This window comes from Schistocerca serialis, chromosome 2, assembly GCF_023864345.2.
Source record: "Schistocerca serialis cubense isolate TAMUIC-IGC-003099 chromosome 2, iqSchSeri2.2, whole genome shotgun sequence".
NCBI lineage: Eukaryota > Metazoa > Arthropoda > Insecta > Orthoptera > Acrididae > Schistocerca > Schistocerca serialis.
Window position 1 is genome coordinate 803254882 of NC_064639.1, and position 20181 is coordinate 803275062.

General features: G+C 40.2%; 1 protein-coding gene across 1 annotated transcript in view; it reads right to left on the reverse strand.

The window, feature by feature from the left end:
- Window positions 1-11737: 11737 nt before the first annotated feature.
- Window positions 11738-20181, reverse strand: part of LOC126458050 (dihydrolipoyllysine-residue acetyltransferase component of pyruvate dehydrogenase complex, mitochondrial) — a 76377-nt gene continuing 67933 nt past the window's right edge. The window contains exons 8-9 of the mRNA XM_050094848.1: window positions 12618-12757; window positions 11738-12273 (exon numbers count right to left, since the gene is read on the reverse strand). Coding sequence (XP_049950805.1) covers window positions 12144-12273; window positions 12618-12757 — 270 coding nt within the window. The 3' untranslated portion in view covers window positions 11738-12143. The remainder of the gene's footprint in view (window positions 12274-12617; window positions 12758-20181) is intronic.

Here is a 20181-nt window from a genome sequence, read left to right on the forward strand (position 1 = left end):
AGGTACTGATTGCATCTTGCTGCTAGCATACTTTATGACCAGAAACTCTCTGGATCTTTTGCCAGGTTTTGTGACAAAGTTTCATTGTGGAAACTGTAATAAGCATCTTACACTGAAGTCCGCACTAAATTTTGAGCTTCTGTAAAAGATCACCAGTGTTGGGGATTTTGAATTTGTTATAATTTGGCATGCATTCTTCATTGTTTCTGCAACAGTTTTGCATTCTTCATTGTTTCTGCAACAGCTTTCTGACCTGTTTTGTGTACTGTAGGTTATCAGCTCCATTGTTTGTTAATTTATTTAGTATAAATCTCACAAATGCTGTTGATACTTTCTCTGAATTCAAGCCATATCTGGTCTATACTTACATTGTCAATATCCTAACACTCTCCCAAGAATTGGCTACAAAGGAGCAACCCCCCCCCCCCTCCCCAACCAGGACTGGAACTAAATCAAGGTCCTTCCCACCACTACTATAATGGCGTTCCATAGCCCATCCAATCTACACATCATCTTAGTCCATCCATATGCCACTCTCACTCCCAGTCCCTTGCCACAGAATCATATCAGTGGTAGACCAAGGTGGAAGACCTGCCCAAACCACCCACCCAATCCTCTCACAGGCTGGGCCACCTGTGAGAGCAGCTATATTATATACCAACTTTGCTGCAAACTCTGCACAGCTTCTTATATTGGTATCACCACCACCCAGCTGCCCAACATGATGAATGGCCACTGTCAAACTGTTGCAAGAACAAAGCTGACCACCCAGCAGCACAACATGCAACTGAGCACATGCTCAATTTCAATGGCTGCTTCACAACCCAAGCCATGTTGATCTTTCCCTCCACCACCAGCTTTTCTGAACTCTGCAGATGGGAGTTATTCTTAAAACACATCCTCCACTCCCATAATCATCCTGTCCTCAGTCTACAGTAACCCACTGTCCTCATACTCTCCATCCAACTGTTTTCCTTTCCTTTTGTCCTGTCACCCCCTACCAGTTCTCATAATGACATCACCTTCAGCATGTGCCGCTCTTCACTGGATCTGACCCCCCCCCTCCCCCCCGTCCCAAATTCCTAGCTAGCAAACCAGCTGCCTCCCTACAAGCTGCTAGCCACCCAACCCCAATCCTTCTCCCCGACACCACCCCAACCCCACAACCTAGTCCACATGCTGAAGTGCAGTACACACTACGAACAGGACTCTTCGATCAACAAATATGGTGGCAGACTGTTAAGACCAGAACTGGCACTGTTCGTCCAGCCGGCACCATGCAGGGGTTGAAAGCTATAAAGTTTTCTTTCTATTGTGTGAGCCTATCGGCAACTAATGCCCCTGCTTTACTGTGAGTGGTCTCTTTTAATCCGCAAGTATTTATTTTCTCAAAATGAAGACATGAGAGGGAGATTAGTGTTTAACATCCCATGGGCAGTGAGGTCTTTAGAGATGGAGCTGAAGCTCAGATTTGGGAAGGATGGGGATGGAAGTCGGTCAGGCCCTTTCAAAGGAACCATCCTGGCATTTGCGTCAAACAATCTGGGGAAATTATGGAAAACCTAAATCAGGATGGCCAGATGTGGGTTTGATCCATCATTTTCCTGAATGCAAGTCCAGTGTGTTTAAGACATAAAACGCACTGCTTAATTTCTATATGGGGCAAGAGAAGGAGCTACAAGAAAGGCTCTAAACAGGACTGGCTGAGGGAGCAAATTTTTTTTAGTCATGACAAAAGTTGAAAAAAGCTCTAAAGCAGTTATACATAATAAGCTTTTGAATGGGGCAACTGTGAAGGCTTGAATAGAAGTATATTGTATTCAGTGTATGTTAATTCCTATGCAGTGTAAAGTCTACAGAACATCCAGGAATGTCATTTCATGTCTGAATGAAGCAAATTCAGTAACAGGAAATTTAAAGAGATTTATATACTTCATCTGATTCTTGAAACAATTTACTTAGTTTTTGTAGCCAATTTTGTAAGACCACTGCCATTGCATTTCAATATTCAAACTTATCTCAAGTGTATAGAGTTGATGAAACTATTGTAATCAAGTTCTACGATGACATTTTCAGAAATTCTGCTGTCACCCACGTAAGTTTGGACGTCCAACGGCACTACTACATGCGTCATAAGTGGATGTCTTGTCGCGCAGTGTATTAAATTTCATTTTAACTGGAATTTTTTGTTTTCCTATTGAAGCTGTATTAGAGGCAAATTAAAGTGACAGCAAAACTTACATCATCTTCATTACTGAAAAGGCTATGCATTGCATTTAAAAAAATTTAAAGTATATTTTACTTTTCTTCTAACATAGCAGAACTAGTAACTAACTGAACTATTTGATATTTCTTTAAGTCCAGTTTTGTAGTACTACAGCCTCTAGGTGGTAGCTTACATGAATGAGTGAAATATAGTTATCAGTTGGAAGAGGGTGGCATTTTTTGGGGAGTGAGGAAGCATTGCACGTGTACCTGTCCAGAAGTCACTGTGGAAGGTGTAAGCGCTCGATGAACAGTGAATTGGCTACGTAAGATCGGGAAACTTTTAACTGGATACAATATATGGTTTTGAACTGCTATAAGGGGACTTCAGTGTGTGTTGTTATAGAATTACTGTGGGAGTTTTGAGCACCTAGGCCAATGTTCCAGTCATCTCATATGTAGGACTGATTTGTAGGGCAAAATAAACTTGTTTTAACTAGGAAACTTTGAAATCACTTATGTTGAGTCATAGTCGTGGCCACTGGTAATGGTTTTACTTACTTTACAGACAGTGGAATGTAGCTGATGAGATTGCTGAGCCTTATGTGAGGATTCATGATAAACTCCAGGCAGGATGATTCTTGCAATTTCCGTTATATGAGGTACCTTTAAAATTTTGTTTCTTCAAGCTGAAGTCTTTTGGAGAATACGGTCACTATGAATATTTCAATTAGTTCCCTAAAGAGGGAGCTTTGGCTCTGAAATAAGTACATATTGTACTAAACCAATCTCTCACATACTTGAAAGAATTCAGAATAATAATTTAATAACATAATTCTTTCATTGAATTGTTAGCCAAGTGAAGCCAACATACATTAATTGAAATCACAAATAATTTGTTTATATTGTAGCACTTAAATGTGTGTATAATGAGTTATCAGAAAATATTAGGTCAGAAAAAGAAAGGGAATATAACATTAGTGTGCTTATTCAAGACTGGCCATTTGCTGCCTGACACTAGTGCTATTACACGTATTTTCTGTAGTTTCAAGTAATATGTCGCTGCACAGCTTGGTTTCATTTAACTTCATTTCTCGTACGAGACACTCTTTCCAAACCAAGAAGTGTGTAAATTCCGACAAAATACAGCCCGCTGATCAAAGTACTGGACCCTCCATTCCATTTTCACCAATGGTTCGTAGTTGTTAAGTTCGTAATGAAACCTTGCCAATTTAAAATGGCAAGAGCAATAGACAGCATGGGGGAAGAGATTTTTAGATAAATATGACACGGAAAAATGGGACAGGTACACTTCTTCTCATCTTAGATTATCTGGAAGTTCAGGATAAGAAAACCCTAATACAGATGCAGAGGTACAACTATAATTTTCACCTCTCTCCCTTCCTACACACACACACACACACACACACACACACACACACACTCCACCAAGGAACACTTTTTACAAAATCAGAAGCAACAGCAACTTTGTTGGCACTGGAGTATGCTTAACAGAATATTGACCAGAAGACTCTCATACTGTCAGACACTAAAAGTATTTAAAAACCATCACACAGAATGTCATAACACCTCTCTGCTGTACAATATATTCCCACATAACATGTAGAGTAATTGGAGAAAGATAACCAAGTTATTTTTGTATGGGTAACAGGCCATTGTTAACTTCATCAGAATGAAGTGGTTGATATGTTAGCAAAAGAAGTGGTTACCATGGGAAGTCAGCAATATGATAGATTTCATACCATATTTTTTAATGTAAAAGAAAAATGGGACAGAATACAAAATGTCTAGTGCTACCACAGAGCATCAGATCATTAATATAGTGAAGAACACAGATGTATATCTACGTTTCACTGGTGTATGAAACGCGTTCAGTAAGTAATGCAACACTTTTTTTCCCTCTCGGCCAATTTCGATTGAAAAAAAGTTGACTTTTTGTAAAACATAGGGGAATATTCTTGCATCCGTCCCTATAATTTCATGAAGTTCCAATACATGGCGACCTATACGTAACCTTCAAAATTGCATTTGTAACTGAGGTGCGTTCCAATAGAGAGCTGGCATTGAGTTATTTTGGTGGAAAACCAGAGCATCTTAGATATCCATAGGCACTTGCTTGCGACTACTTCAATGTTGGAACTTGTGGACATATTCATCAATGCGATTGACAGATCACAATCAAACACCTCATTGCACAACTGGACATCTCTGCAGGGTTGACGGACTTGCTTACCAGTTGAGGTAAAACGTTTGTGCCCACTGGGTTTCTCACTGCATAACAGAAGACCATAAAGAGCAATGAAGGACCGTCTGTGTGAAACTGCTCACTTGTTAAGAGGCTGATTGTGAAAATTTTTTGTCACAGAAGTTCAAAGCCACACCCTCAGCAGGTAGAGTCATGGTGATGGACTTCTGGGATTTATTCTGTTTGATGTCCTCCCTCATGGTGCAATGGTGAACTCTGAAGTATATTGTGTTACCCTCTGGAAATTGAAAAAATGACTTCAGCATGTTCGTCACGACAAAAATTCAAATAAAAGTCTCCTCCTCCATGAAAACGCAAGGGCTCACGGATGACTGCACACCCAAGAGGAGCTCATAAAACTTCATTGGACTGTTTTTCCTCACCCTCCCAACAGCCCGAAGAACACCACCAACCTGCTTTCAGAAAAGATAAAAAGAATGTTGCAGTATTTATTGAAAGCCCCCTTGTACAAATAGATTGTATCATTAAGATTTTATGTTACTGCAGGACATCTAAAGTTGTCGTAAGTGCTTTAAATGCCTAAACATCAGTTATAAGTACTTCAAACAAAACACACACACACACACACACACACACACACACACACACACACACCCCGAATATGGAGGGTGGACTCATCACATTGTGAATTTGGAGAACAAGAAGACATTACCGTATTGTACTTTTATCTCAGCAACAGAAACATGAATCCGATGCTAAACAATCATTGAACTTGGGAAACCAGTGACATCAGATGTCAGGGCTTTCCAACTAACAGTAAAATAAAGCTGTCCAACACAAAAGTTGGCTTGAACGGCATAGTGCTATATTTGGCTTGGTCCTATTGGACACAGTGTGCCGTCGCCTTCCTCTTCTCTTTGACCTGACTTAGGCATTTACGTACGACTGATAATTTGACACGTTCCATGTGGAGGAAGATTTGATGTTTAACCTGTATTGTGTACTGACCCAATGGTGACCTGACGAAAACTTCGCTGAAATGTGGCTCGGGTCACTGGTGTCCTGAATGTCGCAAGTTTAATTATACCTGTGTACTACATCACTTCACCATGTAAGTGCTTGCTGGGTTGTCTATAATAAAGGGGACATATTGCTGCATATACTGCTGCAGTAGTGGCCAGGTAGGCCCTGAAATGAACCTCAAATAATGTGGTTTTGTTGGACTTTTTTTACCATACTGCTTTATTTGGTAAATCAGGAAACAATAGAAAAAATTGTTTTCATGTAAACTTTGCACTCTTAAAAAGTCATTCTTGGTTTTATTGTCTCCTGTTCATTTTTGAAGGGCATTTTACCCTACTAATTTATTTGCAAAACACACAAACAACATATACAAACAATACAAAAAATACTTATGAACACAACCTTTGCACTGTTTGAACACTGCAGTCTTAAAAAGTCATTCCTGGATGTGGTTTTCAGTGAAACAACTGATGCACATTTTAGGTTGTTCTGGGCAGTCATTGCAGAAGATTTTAACTCTCTTTGTTTTGTTGTCTGCTTCGTTTTTTGCCTTCCTAAGCAAAAATCCTTTTGTAGCACAATGTGCTGTGACGCCAAAATTTTCTTACTAGTCCCTCCATTTTTCCCAAAGCATAGGCTTACTTTCTTGATGGACGAGTGGCACAGGTAGCATACCCAATATAAATACAAGGCAATGCACTCTAAAATTTTGCAATGATGTTGTTCTCCTTTCACAATGCAGAGTCTAAGTGTTTACTACAGAGGTCCCTAGTAGAAGTTCCGTTGCAACTTTTCTTCACCATTTCACCCCGTCCCCCAATGGTGAATAATACAAAGACATCTGGTCACTAATATCAATGCCTTTTTTGTCATTTACCCACCACAGCCTTTGGTTTCATTACGACTTCTCTCAGTCTGTTGTTTTTCCCGGGGTTCCCTAAAAAATCAGTATGTTCAGAAACCGATGAAATCATTAAAATCTCCTTTTATCCATCCAGTAAAAAATTTTGGCTCCATTATTGTTCTCTGCTCCACATATTTCCCCCTTTTTAAGCTGCTTCTTGACAATATCCTTGGGGAGTCCTGCTCTATTTGGACAAATTATTCCACAGGGAAGCATAGTTTTATCTAACAACTTATGGGTTAGAGAAATGCCTGTATAGAAACTGCCAGTATAAAAAATGTGACCTTTTCCAAAAAGACGCTCATACATTTCCATAGAGATAGCCTTAGCATGACCTGCACCTTTCAGTTTGTTGTCTTTCCATTGATAGATACAACAAGGCAAGGCTCAGTAGAAATTTTGTACAGTTTTACACCATACTTGTGAGACTTGTTGGGGATATACTGGCTAAATACCGATCTTCCTCACTGAGTAATCACAGAGTCATCAATTGCATCTCTTCCAGAGGTTAGAGCATTTTGAAAGTTACTCTGCAGATGATATTCATCACAGGTTTGCAGTCAGATAATGTCGTCATCTAGACATAATATTTAGGCGGACCAGCTGGCCGCCATCTTCAGGTGAGTTAATGCTCGTGCACTGCCTCGCCAGAACTGAATTCCAGCCACAACGACGGAAACCTTTATACACTACGGACAGAGCACCACACATGCGCGAGATGATGGACAGTGCCTCCTGGCGGCAAGTAGACACGCAGCGTGCTGGTTGGAGAAGACAGCAAGAACGATAAATCGGAACAGCACTAGTTGGAAGAATCCAATGATTGAAAAGAAGACTGTTGTTGTTTAATGTTGGACAAAATCGGATTCCATCTCATATTTACAGGAAAACCTTTATCCCTGTTAATAATATTACTTGATAATCTAATTTCAATGGATTCTTTAAGAACACATTCCCAATAGCGAGAAGCAGGAGAGATCAATTGTGTCCTGTCATACATCATCCTGTGTACTTTGTTGAGGCAGTGTTCTGCCAATGCCGACTTCTCAGGCTGGAACAACCGAGTGTGCCGATGATGTTCCACACACTGGTCCTGAATAGTTTGACCAATATACTTCTATCCACAGTAATCTGGAATTTCATAAACCCCAGGCTTCCTCAAGCCCAAAGAATCTTTAACTGAGCCAAGAAGGGCTCTTGTCTTGGCCACCGGATAAAAAACACTTTTAATATCATATTTTCTTAAAATTCTTGAAATTTTGGATGATATACTTCCCGCAAAGGGTAAATAAGCAACAGCTTCAAAAGTATCCTCTATTGGCTCGCGTGACGGACCAAACTGAAGAGCACGGCATATTTGTTGTTCTGTATATCCATTCTGTTTAAAAACAATCTTCAAATGATCAAGTTCTTATTTCAAATGTTCCTCATCAGAAATGGCATAAGCTATTTTCGCCAGAGTCTGCAAAACTCCACTACGTTGGTGTGGTGGATGACAGCTGGTCACATGAAGATAGCGGTCAGTACGAGTAGGTTTCCGATACACACTGTGTCCAAAAGTCCCATCGTCCTTTCTTTGAACTAAAACATCAAGAAATGGAAGTTTACAATCACTTTCAACTTCCATAGTAAATTGAATACTAGGATGTAGACAATTAAAATGATCTAAAAAGCAATTCAAAGCGTCAATTCCATGTGTGGAACATCATCGCCACACTCGGTTGTTCCAGCCTGAGAAGTGTGTGTCTTCCGCTGCCACTTGGTGAGTAGATTTTTTATCTATCCAATTATATAAGGGTGTGTATTTCAATACACGAAAATAAGTGGCTTGTTTTCAGAAGCATTTGGCACTAAAAGAGCACAACAGAAAAGGAACACAGATTACCCCAACAATTGAAATCCAGCACGAAAAAGTTATCAGGCCACCGGTGGCTGAATGGAAGCAATAACATATTTGAATTATTTATCTCCTGGTAACTAAATATATACCTTTGAGCCCTTTGCAGCTTAAAATTTGACATAATAATTGCTTCCGCAATTTCGGGAATTCACCGAAATTCACACCTATCAGGTGGGAAGAATTGGATCGTGACACATGGTGGGCTGAGCCACAGGGAACGTCTTAATGTGGACTCCGAATAATGGTGCAATTCGGCATTTTTCAGTTTAACAAGAACTGCCAGAACTGAAAGAAGTCATAAGTGGCAAAAAAATCCTGATAGCTTCCTACAAAGGCTAAATTCAGAACCTCCAAACCTTCACTGTGAAAGGTAAGGGGAATCAGAATGAAAACTGCAATTTCTGGATATGTTAATTGGGAAAACAGTGGATTCCACACTTAGGCATAGTGTTCACTGCAAATTCACACATATGAACCTGTTTCTGCAAGCAGACAGTCACAACCATTCAGTATAGATGAAGTGTTATCAAACATTGATATAAAACGTTGGTAACCCATTGGATGCCGAAAGCTTAACAGCTGAACTAGATTTTGAAATGATATTTTACTCCAATGTAACAACACCAGACAAGGAAAGTTGCTAATCATCATACAGCGGAGATGCTGACTCGCGATAGGCACAACAAAAAGATTCACACAATTATAGCTTTCGGCCATTAAGGCCTTTGTCAGCAGTACACACACATGCACATGCGCACACACACTCACATCATGCAAATGCAACATCTTTGCCATCTGGATTGACGGTGAGGACACCTTATTCACATTCCTCCAGAACCTCAACTTCTCCTCCATTTGCTTCACCTGGTCCTACTCAACCCAACAAGCCACCTTCCTAGATGTTGACTTTCACCTCAGAGATGGCTACATCAGTACCTCCACCCATATCAAACCTGCTAACCACCAGCAATACCTCCACTTCGACAGCTTCCACCCATTCCATACCAAGAAGTCCCTTCAGTACAGCCTAGCCACCCAAGGTCGTCGCATCTGCAGTGATGAGCAGTCTTTCTCAAAATATACAGAGGGTCTCGCTGAAGCTTTCTCTGAGCGTGATTAGCCTCCCATCCTTGTACAAAAACAAATCTCCTGTACCTTATCTTTACAGTCTCCCACCATCTCCCAAAGTCCCACAATCCGGCCACAGAAGTGCATTCCCCTCATAACTCAGCACCATCTGGGACTGGAGCAACTGAATTACATTCTCCGCTAGGGTTTCAATTACCTCTTGTCATGCCCTGAAATGTTAATGTCCTGCCCACTATCCTTTCCACCCCTCCTACTGTGGTATTCCGCCAGCCACCGGACCAACACAATATACTCGTCCTTCCTTTCACAACCCCTGCTCACAATCCCTTACCTCATGGCTCATACCCCTGTAATAGACCTAGATGCAAGACCTATCCCATACATCCTCCTACCACCACCTACTCCAGTCCGGTCACTAACATCACCTATCCCATCAAAGGCAGGGCTACCTGTGAAACCAGTCGTGATATACAAGCTAAGCTGCAACCACTGTACTGCATTCTACATAGGCATGACAACCAACAAGCTGTCTGTCTGCATGAACGGCCACTGACAAACTGTGACCAAAAAACGAGTGGACCATCCTGTTGCTGAACACGCTGCCAAACATGATAGCCCTCATTTCAATGACTGCTTCACAGCCTGTGCCATATGGATCCTTCCCACCAACACTAGCTTTTCTGAATTGCGCAGGTGGGAACTTTCCCTGCAATACATCCTATGTTCCCATAACCCTCCTGTTAGTCACTGTCCTCACCCATCCAGCCCCCTCCCTGTTCCCATTCCAGCACTACACAGCCGTCATTTCATCGCCACACCCAGTCTTTTAATTTCTTTTATTTCTATCCTTTCTGCTACTTACCCCCTCCCTCCTCCGCACCTTCTCTCCTGCCCCCCCCCGTCTAAACTGCAACACTTCACTGTCCGCCACTCCCACCATACTATCCCTCCCCCTCCCCCCCACCAGCCTTCTCCTTACCCCCACCTAATCGTCACTCCCATCATGCACTGGTGCTGCTGTTCGCAGTGTGGTTTCAGCTCTCTGAGACTGCAGACGTGTGTGCAAGGTGTGTGTGTGTGTGTGTGTGTGTGTGTGTGTGTGTGTGTGTGTGTGTACTGCTGACAAAGGCCTTAATAGCCAAAAGCTATAATTGTGTGAAACTTTTTGTTGTGCCTATCGCGACTCAGCACCTCCACTATATGGTGAGTAGCAACCTTCTCTGGTATTGTTATATTCCATCCTGGATTTTCCATTGTTTGATTTTACTTCAATGGTTATAATGAATAGCAAATTCATCATTTTTTCCCATCTTTAACAGTGGACTGTGGGGACAACTCAGGAAGCAGAAGGTACAAGCCACCTCCTTTCTTCTACGTGTTACTGTTTGACTGTGGCAATATCAACCAAGTACGGAAAAGCATACGGTGTGATTTATGTTCCACCAACAATTAGATAGTCCTAAGCAGCATAAAGTCAGTTTGGTTCGTTGAAAGTGAGTAGTTTACCATTTCCTTTCCCTGTCATATGTAGACCACATGGTCAGCACTGTGGAAGGATACTGCGCTGAATACATTTAAAACAGCCAGGGAAGTCAACAGTCTAGACACTCCCTGAATTTCTGCCCAACAGATTCAGACATAGCCCTGAAATTATGGAATTGCATAATTAAATAATCAATTGAAATTGAAATCATAGAAACCTGAGTAATGCAAAGGGTACTGACAAACATAAATCCAATATGATGGACAATAGATACACTGGTGGTGCATACAAAGTGACAGTGCACAGATAGTGTTGTTAGTGTGTGAACCAAGAACATAATACCTGCACTGTCTCCAGGTGAGTGGAACTAGTGATGATCACCAAAAAGTATAAAAGGTGATTGACAGCCAGCCTGCATACCTGATAATGACGTATCTGTTGTTGAAATATCAAAGATATTTACCACGACATTCGTGAAAGAACTTGGCATTCACATGAATTACTGACTATATCTAATGCTGTCCAAGAGGTTCCTTCCACATTCTGTTCTCTAACTGTGGCCAACTGATTTGAGCTAAACCACAATTTTCATACTGTCATTGAAGGCTCAGTTTGGAACTGCATTAGAAGTATAAAATGAACTAAATTGAGATTAAGCAGTTAATGTTCAAATAACTGAATGTGTGATGTATACATACCATAAGGCAGGGTCAGCTCAAGCATTCGGATTCAGTGCACTAGGCATAAAAGTAAACCACAAAGAGGTGGTATGTTATGGTATGGGGATTATAGCTAACAGATTTCATCCATGAATTACACAACCACAGTATTGATTTTCAAATTTGTTATTGACAATTTTTACACATAAAAAATGAGATGCCTACATTTTCAGAGACAGACAGACGATTCTGGAACACAATAAATTATTTCTGTATTTCAACAATTATATACAAATCCAAAGGATCATCATCAACAAAAAAACTGGGATTATATACTGTTTGACAGCATATTATGACAACTGTTCCCAGTTATGACAAGTTATATGCATTACGATCATTAAAGGTCGTATTCTGCAAATAAAAGGTGCACATGATACAGAGTAAAATGCATAATCAATACACTTTCTAACAAATGCATATTTCAGAAGTATGCATCCAACTATTACACACAAAGGACACACACAATTCACTGAGACTCCATAACTGAGGTACCTTTCACAAAGTTAATTGTTGGCGAGTCTTATAATATCGGCAGTGTAAAATACACAGGTTTTAAATCCACAGACTAGACAAATTGCCAGGAATGGAAGAGGTTAGAGCAGCATTGTATGGGGCTTCTCTATTAGCTGCCTAAATGCTGATAACCACGTTGCACCAACTGCGCCATCCACCACACGATGGTCACAACTCAATGTCACAGAGAGGAAACTGGCTGGTTTATACCTGTGAAATCCAAAATGGAGACAATATGAGCTACATTTTCCTGTACCTATGGTTGACCACATTCATATTAAAGGAAGCTGTAGTAGCAGAAGACACTTATATTCTGACACAATCCAGCAATTTTACTTTATTATTAATTAACTTATCATGAGAACAAGAGTAGTTTCTTACATACACAGCAAAATGTTTACTTTAGTACCAATTTGTATGGAGCTTACATAACAACAACTTATGTCTTATGGTCCACTGCAGGTGCGGCAATTAATTGTAAGCTACTCAACAAAATGAGCACACACACATTTGGACTATTCAGGCAATCTAATGTGTGAAAGTAATGTCCTTACCCATTTTCAGCTTTGTCATCAGCGATAAGCCTCACTTCAGTTCCTCCTACTGCTAAAATGCAAGCCTGTGGTGGGTTGATAATTGCTGAGAAATTCTTTATTCCATACATTCCAAGATTTGATATGGAAAATGTACCACCCTGGACAACAGCAAATAAAAGAAATTAACAGTAAATAAACTAAAAATTGAAATCTTTCACAAAATGATTTAAACAGTGAAGTTTTAAATGTTATTAGACAGTAAAACTGAGATACCTTATTCACTTTTATTTTTGGAGCTTTAGAAACAACAAAATTGTAAAGCTATCTTCTTTAAATATTTCGCAGCATCCCAAGGCATTCCCATTCCCTACCTAAATTTTAACTGCTACTGGCAAAAGGATACTCTTCATTTCAGTGTCCAAAGAAGTGTGATTTTGTAGTTTCATAGTTATTGGCCATTTAATGATGAGAAGACACACATACAGAATATTAATACATTATCCACAGGTATTAGGGTTTTGAACACTTATTTTGTCACCTCCTAATCCAACTGACGCATATATAGATTACTACATTATGGTGTGCTGCTTGTACAAATTTCATGTCTTAAGGCATGAACTACCAGCAGGAGGCACACTGACATTTTTGCTTTAACTTGTGATCCTCAGTCTTGTCTCGTCTGTTGTGCTTAACATTATAAATTGCGCATATGATGGACAATTATTGAGGTGTATTTGTATAAAGGATGTTGTACATACACATTTTGTGAAAATATGTACCCCGCCTTATAATATCTGACCTGATTATGCTTGCAATTTTTGATCTACATGGGTTACAGATCCAATGATAACACCTCAGACCTGCCAAAACCAGTCAGTATAAATAAAGTTATAATTAGTGGTCTCGCCTGCTGAAATTTTTACTTCTATATTGCATAATCCACTAGATCACTCCCATACCTGAGTGATGTCAAGCATATATTCCGTTTAATTGTGGAAGGGATATTTAGTTGGAGTCCCCTGTTTCTGAGCTGATGTTCATTGCATGGTTCCTGCTTCAGATATCAATTTTGTGACATGAGATTAGTTTTTGGCCTCTGGAGCAAGTTTTTGTGAAATTCCAGAGAGTATGATGAGCATTAACATCCCTAGGGAGCAACAATAGATGAAATAAATTGAATTATTTCCCTGAGAGTCTCTCTGATAAGTGGGCCATATGTTGGGGAGATACACTGAACATACGATCTTGGGGAGATATCACAATTACTACTTACAAGTTGGCCGTGAGTTAGTAAATCTGTAGTGATTAATATCATTTGTGAATATGGTCATACTGCACTTTGCTCACTAATCACCAAGCTAATATTTCTTGTACAGGGCATACTCTCTTAGGATGGGAGTGTCAGAATCCTTGAAATGTGTGTACCAAATGGCCTTTCTTAAGCTCAGAGTTGTACCTGCTCTATGTCAATTCTTAAACTGTATGCTCTGATGTAGGATGAGATTCATTTACTGTTGAGGATTTTCTGATCCCTTTCTCTCAACCTCTGTGAAGACCATCTGTTGGTTTTACAATTTGCACTGACTTCTACTAAGTTGTGTGTGTGTGAGTGAGTGAGTGAGGGAGAGAGAGAGAGACAGAGAGAGAGAGAGAGAGAGAGAGAGAGCGGTGTGCGCATATTGTTTTCTCAAGAACACTGTGACTAAAAGATCAATGTGTACCAGCCTTTTTGTTGTGCCTGCCTGCAATTCAACGTGTCAGTAATCTATCCTTTCAGAACATTGTTGATATTCCAACTCTGACTTTCTGTTGTTTGAATTCTATATAAATTTTGTAGAAAAGTTCTGGTCACCTTGGCAGTTAATGCACTTTGGTGAATATATACCGGGGAATTCTGTTTTATGAGCTGTTAATCCACGTTTAACCACAGATCCATTCACTTAATCAGCAGTACATCAAAGTGTTTGGTATTTTATATCACTCTTTAAACTGTGTGTGTACATCCAGACTGTGTGTTCCAACATTGTAGCTGTGTTAAATATTTGGATGAAAGCTGACAAAGGAAAGTCCAGGATGGAATATCAACATAGTATGAAAAGAATAGATAGCTATTCACAGTAAAGACAGTTACATATAAGCTTTCTTCAGAAAAGAAAATTCATTCCTACAGAGATGTTTCTGTTTACATGAGCATAAACTACATTCCACAACTTTTCTTTTCTTTTTGGTTGAAGGTACTCCAATCAGACCCAGCCTGCTTTTCATTGTCAAGCAGTTAATTTTCTGATATATGTTAACTTATCTGAATATATACCATTTTTGTGTTCATATATTTATTGAGAGGAGGAACTGTAGAACTCAACTCCACTTTCAAATGTTCTTTTACAAACGAAAGCCCAGGAGTATTTCCTCCATTTATTCCTCATATTACTGAAAAGATGAGAAATAGATATTAGTGTCAGTGGCACTGAGACACATCTGAAATGGTTAAAACTGAACGAAGGTTCAGGGCCTTTGGTAATCCCTATCAGATTCTATACTGAATTTTTGGCTGAGTTAGCCTCCTCTTAAGCATAATTTACCTTAGATCCCTTTCATAAAAAATACTGTCCATCAGTTAGGAAAAAGCACAGGCCACACTCATCTATAAGAACAGTAGCAAGGGATCCACGATACTGCTGCCCAATATCCATGACGTATATTTGTTGTATAATAGTTCAAATGTAATGAGGTATCTATAACAGAATGGCCACCAAACCACCAGCATGGATGCCAAAAACATCACATCTACATCTACATTTATACTCCACAAGCCACCCAATGGTGTGTGGCGGAGGGCACTTTACATGCCACTGTCATTACCTCCCTTTTCTGTTCCAGTCGCGTATGGTTCGCGGGAAGAACGACTGTCTGAAAGCCTCTGTGCACGCTCGAATCTCTCTAATTTTACATTCGTGATCCCCTCGGGAGGTATAAGTAGGGGGAAGCAATATATTCAATACCTCATCCAGAAACGCACCCTCTCGAAACCTGGACAGCAAGCTACACCGCGATGCAGAGCCCCTCTCTTGCAGAGTCTGCCACTTGAGTTTGCTAAACATCTCCGTAATGCTATCACGGTTACCAAATAACCCTGTGACGAAATGCGCCGCTCTTCTTTGGATCTTCTCTATCTCCTCCGTCAACCCGATCTGGTACGGATCCCACACTGATGAGCAATACTCAAGTATAGGTTGAACGAGTGTTTTGTAAACCACCTCCTTTGTTGGTGGACTACATTTTCTAAGGACTCTCCCAATGAATCTAAACCTGGTACCCGCCTTACCAACAATTAATTTTATGTGATAATTCCACTTCAAATCGTTCCGCATGCATACTCCAAGATATTTCACAGAAGTAACTACTACCAGTGTTTGTTCCGCTATCATATAATCATACAATAAAGGATCCTTCTTTCTATGTATTTGCAATACATTACATTTATCTATGTTAAGGGTCAGTTGCCACTCCCTGCACCAAGTGCCTACCTGCTGCAGATCTTCCTGCATTTTGCTACAATTTTCTAATGCTGCAACTTCTCTGTATACTACAGCATCATCTGCGAAAATCCGCATGGAACTTCAGACACTATCTACCAGGTCATTTATATATATTGCGAAAAGCAATGGTCCCATAACACTCCCCTGTGGCACGCCAGAGGTTACCTTAACGTCTGTAGACGTCTCTCCATTGATAACAACATGCTGTGTTCTGTTTGCTAAAAACTCTTAAATTCAGCCACACAGCTGGTCTGATATTCCGTAGGCTCTTACTTTGTTTATTAGGCGACAGTGCGGAACTGTATCGAACGCCTTCCGGAAGTCAAGGAAAATAGCATCTACCTGGGAGCCTGTATCTAATATTTTCTGGGTCTCATGAACAAATAAAGCGAGTTGGATCTCACAAGATTGCTGTTTCCGGAATCCATGTTGATTCCTACAGAGTAGATTCTGGGTTTCCAAAAACGACATGATACGTGAGCAAAAAACATGTTCTAAAATTCTACAACAAATCGACGTCAGAGATATAGGTCTATAGTTTTGCGCATCTGCTCGACGACCCTTCTTGAATACTGGGACTACCTGTGCTCTTTTCCCATCATTTGGAACCTTCCGTTCCTCTAGAGACTTGCGGTGCACGGCTGTTAGAAGGGGGGCAAGTTCTTTCGCGTACTCTGTGTAGAATCGAATTGGTATCCCGTCAGGTCCAGTGGACTTTCCTCTGTTGAGTGATTCCAGTTGCTTTTCTATTCCTTGGACACTTATTTCGATGTCAGCCATTTTTTCATTTGTGCGAGGATTTAGAAAAGGAACTGCAGTGCGGTCTTCCTCTGTGAAACAGCTTTGGAAAATGATGTTTAGTATTTCAGCTTTACGCGTGTCATCCTCTGTTTCAATGCCATCATCATCCCGGAGTGTCTGGATATGCTGTTTCGAGCCACTTACTGATTTAACGTAAGACCAGAACTTCCTAGGATTTTCTGTCAAGTCGGTACATAGAGTTTTACTTTCGAATTCACTGAACGCTTCACGCATAGCCCTCCTTATGCTAACTTTGACATCATTTAGCTTCTGTTTGTCTGGGAGGTTTTGGCTGCGTTTAAACTTGGAGTGAAGATCTCTTTGCTTTCGCAGTAGTTTCCTAACTTTGTTGTTGAACCACGGTGGGTTTTTTCCGTCCCTCACAGTTTTACTCGGCACGTACCTGTCTAAAACGCATTTTACGATTGCCTTGAACTTCTTCCATAAACACTCAACATTGTCAGTGTCAGAACAGAAATTTTCGTTTTGATCTGTTAGGTAGTCTGAAATCTGCCTTTCACATGTGAAATCCATCTCGCACTATTCTCACATCACATACTGAAAGCCATTGATGAAAGCAGTGCAGTTAGGCAGACACAGTATTCCTCGATTTCCAAAATGCATCTGACTCAGTACCACATCCATGCTTATTACCAACATTATTATCATACAGGGTATGATGTGAAACTTGTGACTGGACTGAGTAAGTTATCTTGGATGGAGAGTCACATATTAATAATCTTGCCGACAGTATTAATAGTAACCTCAGACTTTTCACGAACAACACAGTTATCTATAACGCAGCACTTTCTGAAAGAGCTGTGCAAATATTCAGCCAGCAAAGATTGGCAACTTTCTTTATATGTTCAGTAATGTAATATGATGCACTTCATGAAATGAAGATACCTACTGTCCTCTGACTGTAGTACCTGTGAGTCGCTGTTTTAATTGGGCAACTCATAAAAATACCTAGGTCTAACAATTTGTACGAATATGAAAAACAACTATCACATAGTCTAAGTTGTAGGTAAAGCAGGAGGAAGGCAGACTGCAGTTCATTGGTAGATTACTACTGATGTACAATTGGTCTACAAAGGAGACTGCATGCAAAACACTCATTTGACCCACCCTAGAATATTGCTCAAGTGTGTGGGACCCATACCAACCAGGAATAACAGTGGATACTGAATGGACACAAAAAGGGGCAGCATGAATGTTCAACCCAAGAGAGCATGCCCTGAAGGTGCTGAAAGAACTGAAGTCGCTGACATTTGAAGACAGATGTAAATTATCCTGTGAAAAAGTACTTACAAAGTTTCAAAAACCAACTCAAGTGATGAATTAAGCAATATACAGGGTATATACACGGACAAGGAAAAAAATTCCTGGATTTCCCGGTTAAAAACACACTTTCTCCTGAACGAAAATACACTTTTTTTGTGTTAAATGACAGGACACGTTCCCTCGGGGCTGTTGAAGTTATCAACCCTTTGAAGGGTTAAGGTTTCATGCACCCGTCTGAAATTCCCGGCACATCAGTAAACGACCGCGAGCGGGGTAAAAAAAAAATTATATGCAGCCAGACGTACGCTGCATATTTTCATATTACAAAAGTATAAATTGGAATTTCCACCAGACTTGGCAAGTTAGTTTCCGTAGCATTGAAATTGAGATTGCGATGAGCTTTCGTAAGTCAGTCATAGGTCATGCCACGTGATCTCACCAGCCAATGAAAGCAGGTATTCAGAGCATAGAACATGCAATGTAGTCAGTCAACAGCAACATCGCTGTTAAATAGCGCAAACACACGAGTAGGAAAAGTTAATGATTTAAATTAATATAAAAGTGTGGCTGCAAGGGAAGGTACGCTTTCACATATAATACTGCTCTTGAAGATCAATTAGCCACCAGAAAAGTTAAGGTTTCAATTGGTCTTTTTTTACATGTGTTACACTTTAAGATATATCACACAAATTTGCCAGTAAAATTTTAAGTTTAAAATGACAGTCAAACGATCTATGGTTTAAGAAATTCATCGCACATTCTCATAAGCAACATAATTTATCTTTCGTAAAAGGATATTTACACTGACAGTGACGCGTTTCAAACCACCATTCGCAATATTTCCCCGCGAGCTACTAGAAACACACTCATTTCATCAGCTGCCATTGGCAGCCAGAAAACAGTTGTTACTGCCCCTGCACTCCCTGTATGAAGTACGTTTAATGCATTAAGAGAACTTACATAATGTAATAAAAGAAACAGAACATCACATGATAATCCAAGAGCATCGGAACTTCGTAAACCATACTAAAATACCCTATTCTGCTCAAAGTGTACATTTGTATGTCCAGATTCACAATGAAGTAGGCCCCAACCTGATATTAGCTTTTCAGTGGGGTTTTCTGGATGTAAATTTTCTTGGAGTACCAATACTGCATTATCTCATGTTTGGTTCTTTATTACTGTGGTATCGAATGAAATAAAGACTTGCACCTGGCGTCCGAACTTCCCCGAATAGGAGCCTCCCGGCCAACGATGCCATATGCTCATTTCATTTTATCGATAACTCCATACGTGGGGGCAGGGGGATGAATCTCTGTACAACTCCCAAAAATATTTGATTCCTCTGTGTGGAGACAGTCTCACCATTTATCTGATACCTTATTCTTCTATCTTCCTCAGGAGACTGCTGACTATCTTTCCATTATTATTCAATTTTAAGAAAGATTAAACTTTTGCTGTTGAGTTCAACATTGTTACATTGTGTAATAGATTCATACATGAATCATCTTGCATTTACAGACAAAGCTTTGGCATATATTTAATTTGAAGAACTTGGAAGAGTAAAACGGGAAAAAAGACTGCAGCTATGCTTTTCTGAGTCCTATGTTGAGCGTGAGGAGGGGAGCGGCAAGTGGGCAGCATATTACATCGAGCTGTCAACTATGGAAGTGTAAGAAGCATGCTTTGGCTTTTTATGGACATCTACCAGAATTAAATTGCAGTTTGGATGAATCCATTTGTAGTAGGAATTGAAGTTATTAAAATTGGACAAACAGTCAACAAAAGTATACATTTCTGCAGGAGATGGCAACAATCTAGATAGGGGCCAGTGTCATACTTGAGTGTTTCATTCTGCAATGTTGTCAGAGTTTGCCATGAGGTATGATGAGAATAAAAATGGGCGTGTCAGCTGCTGGTTCGGCACAGCCAATGAGATAGCAGCAGTGAACATCACG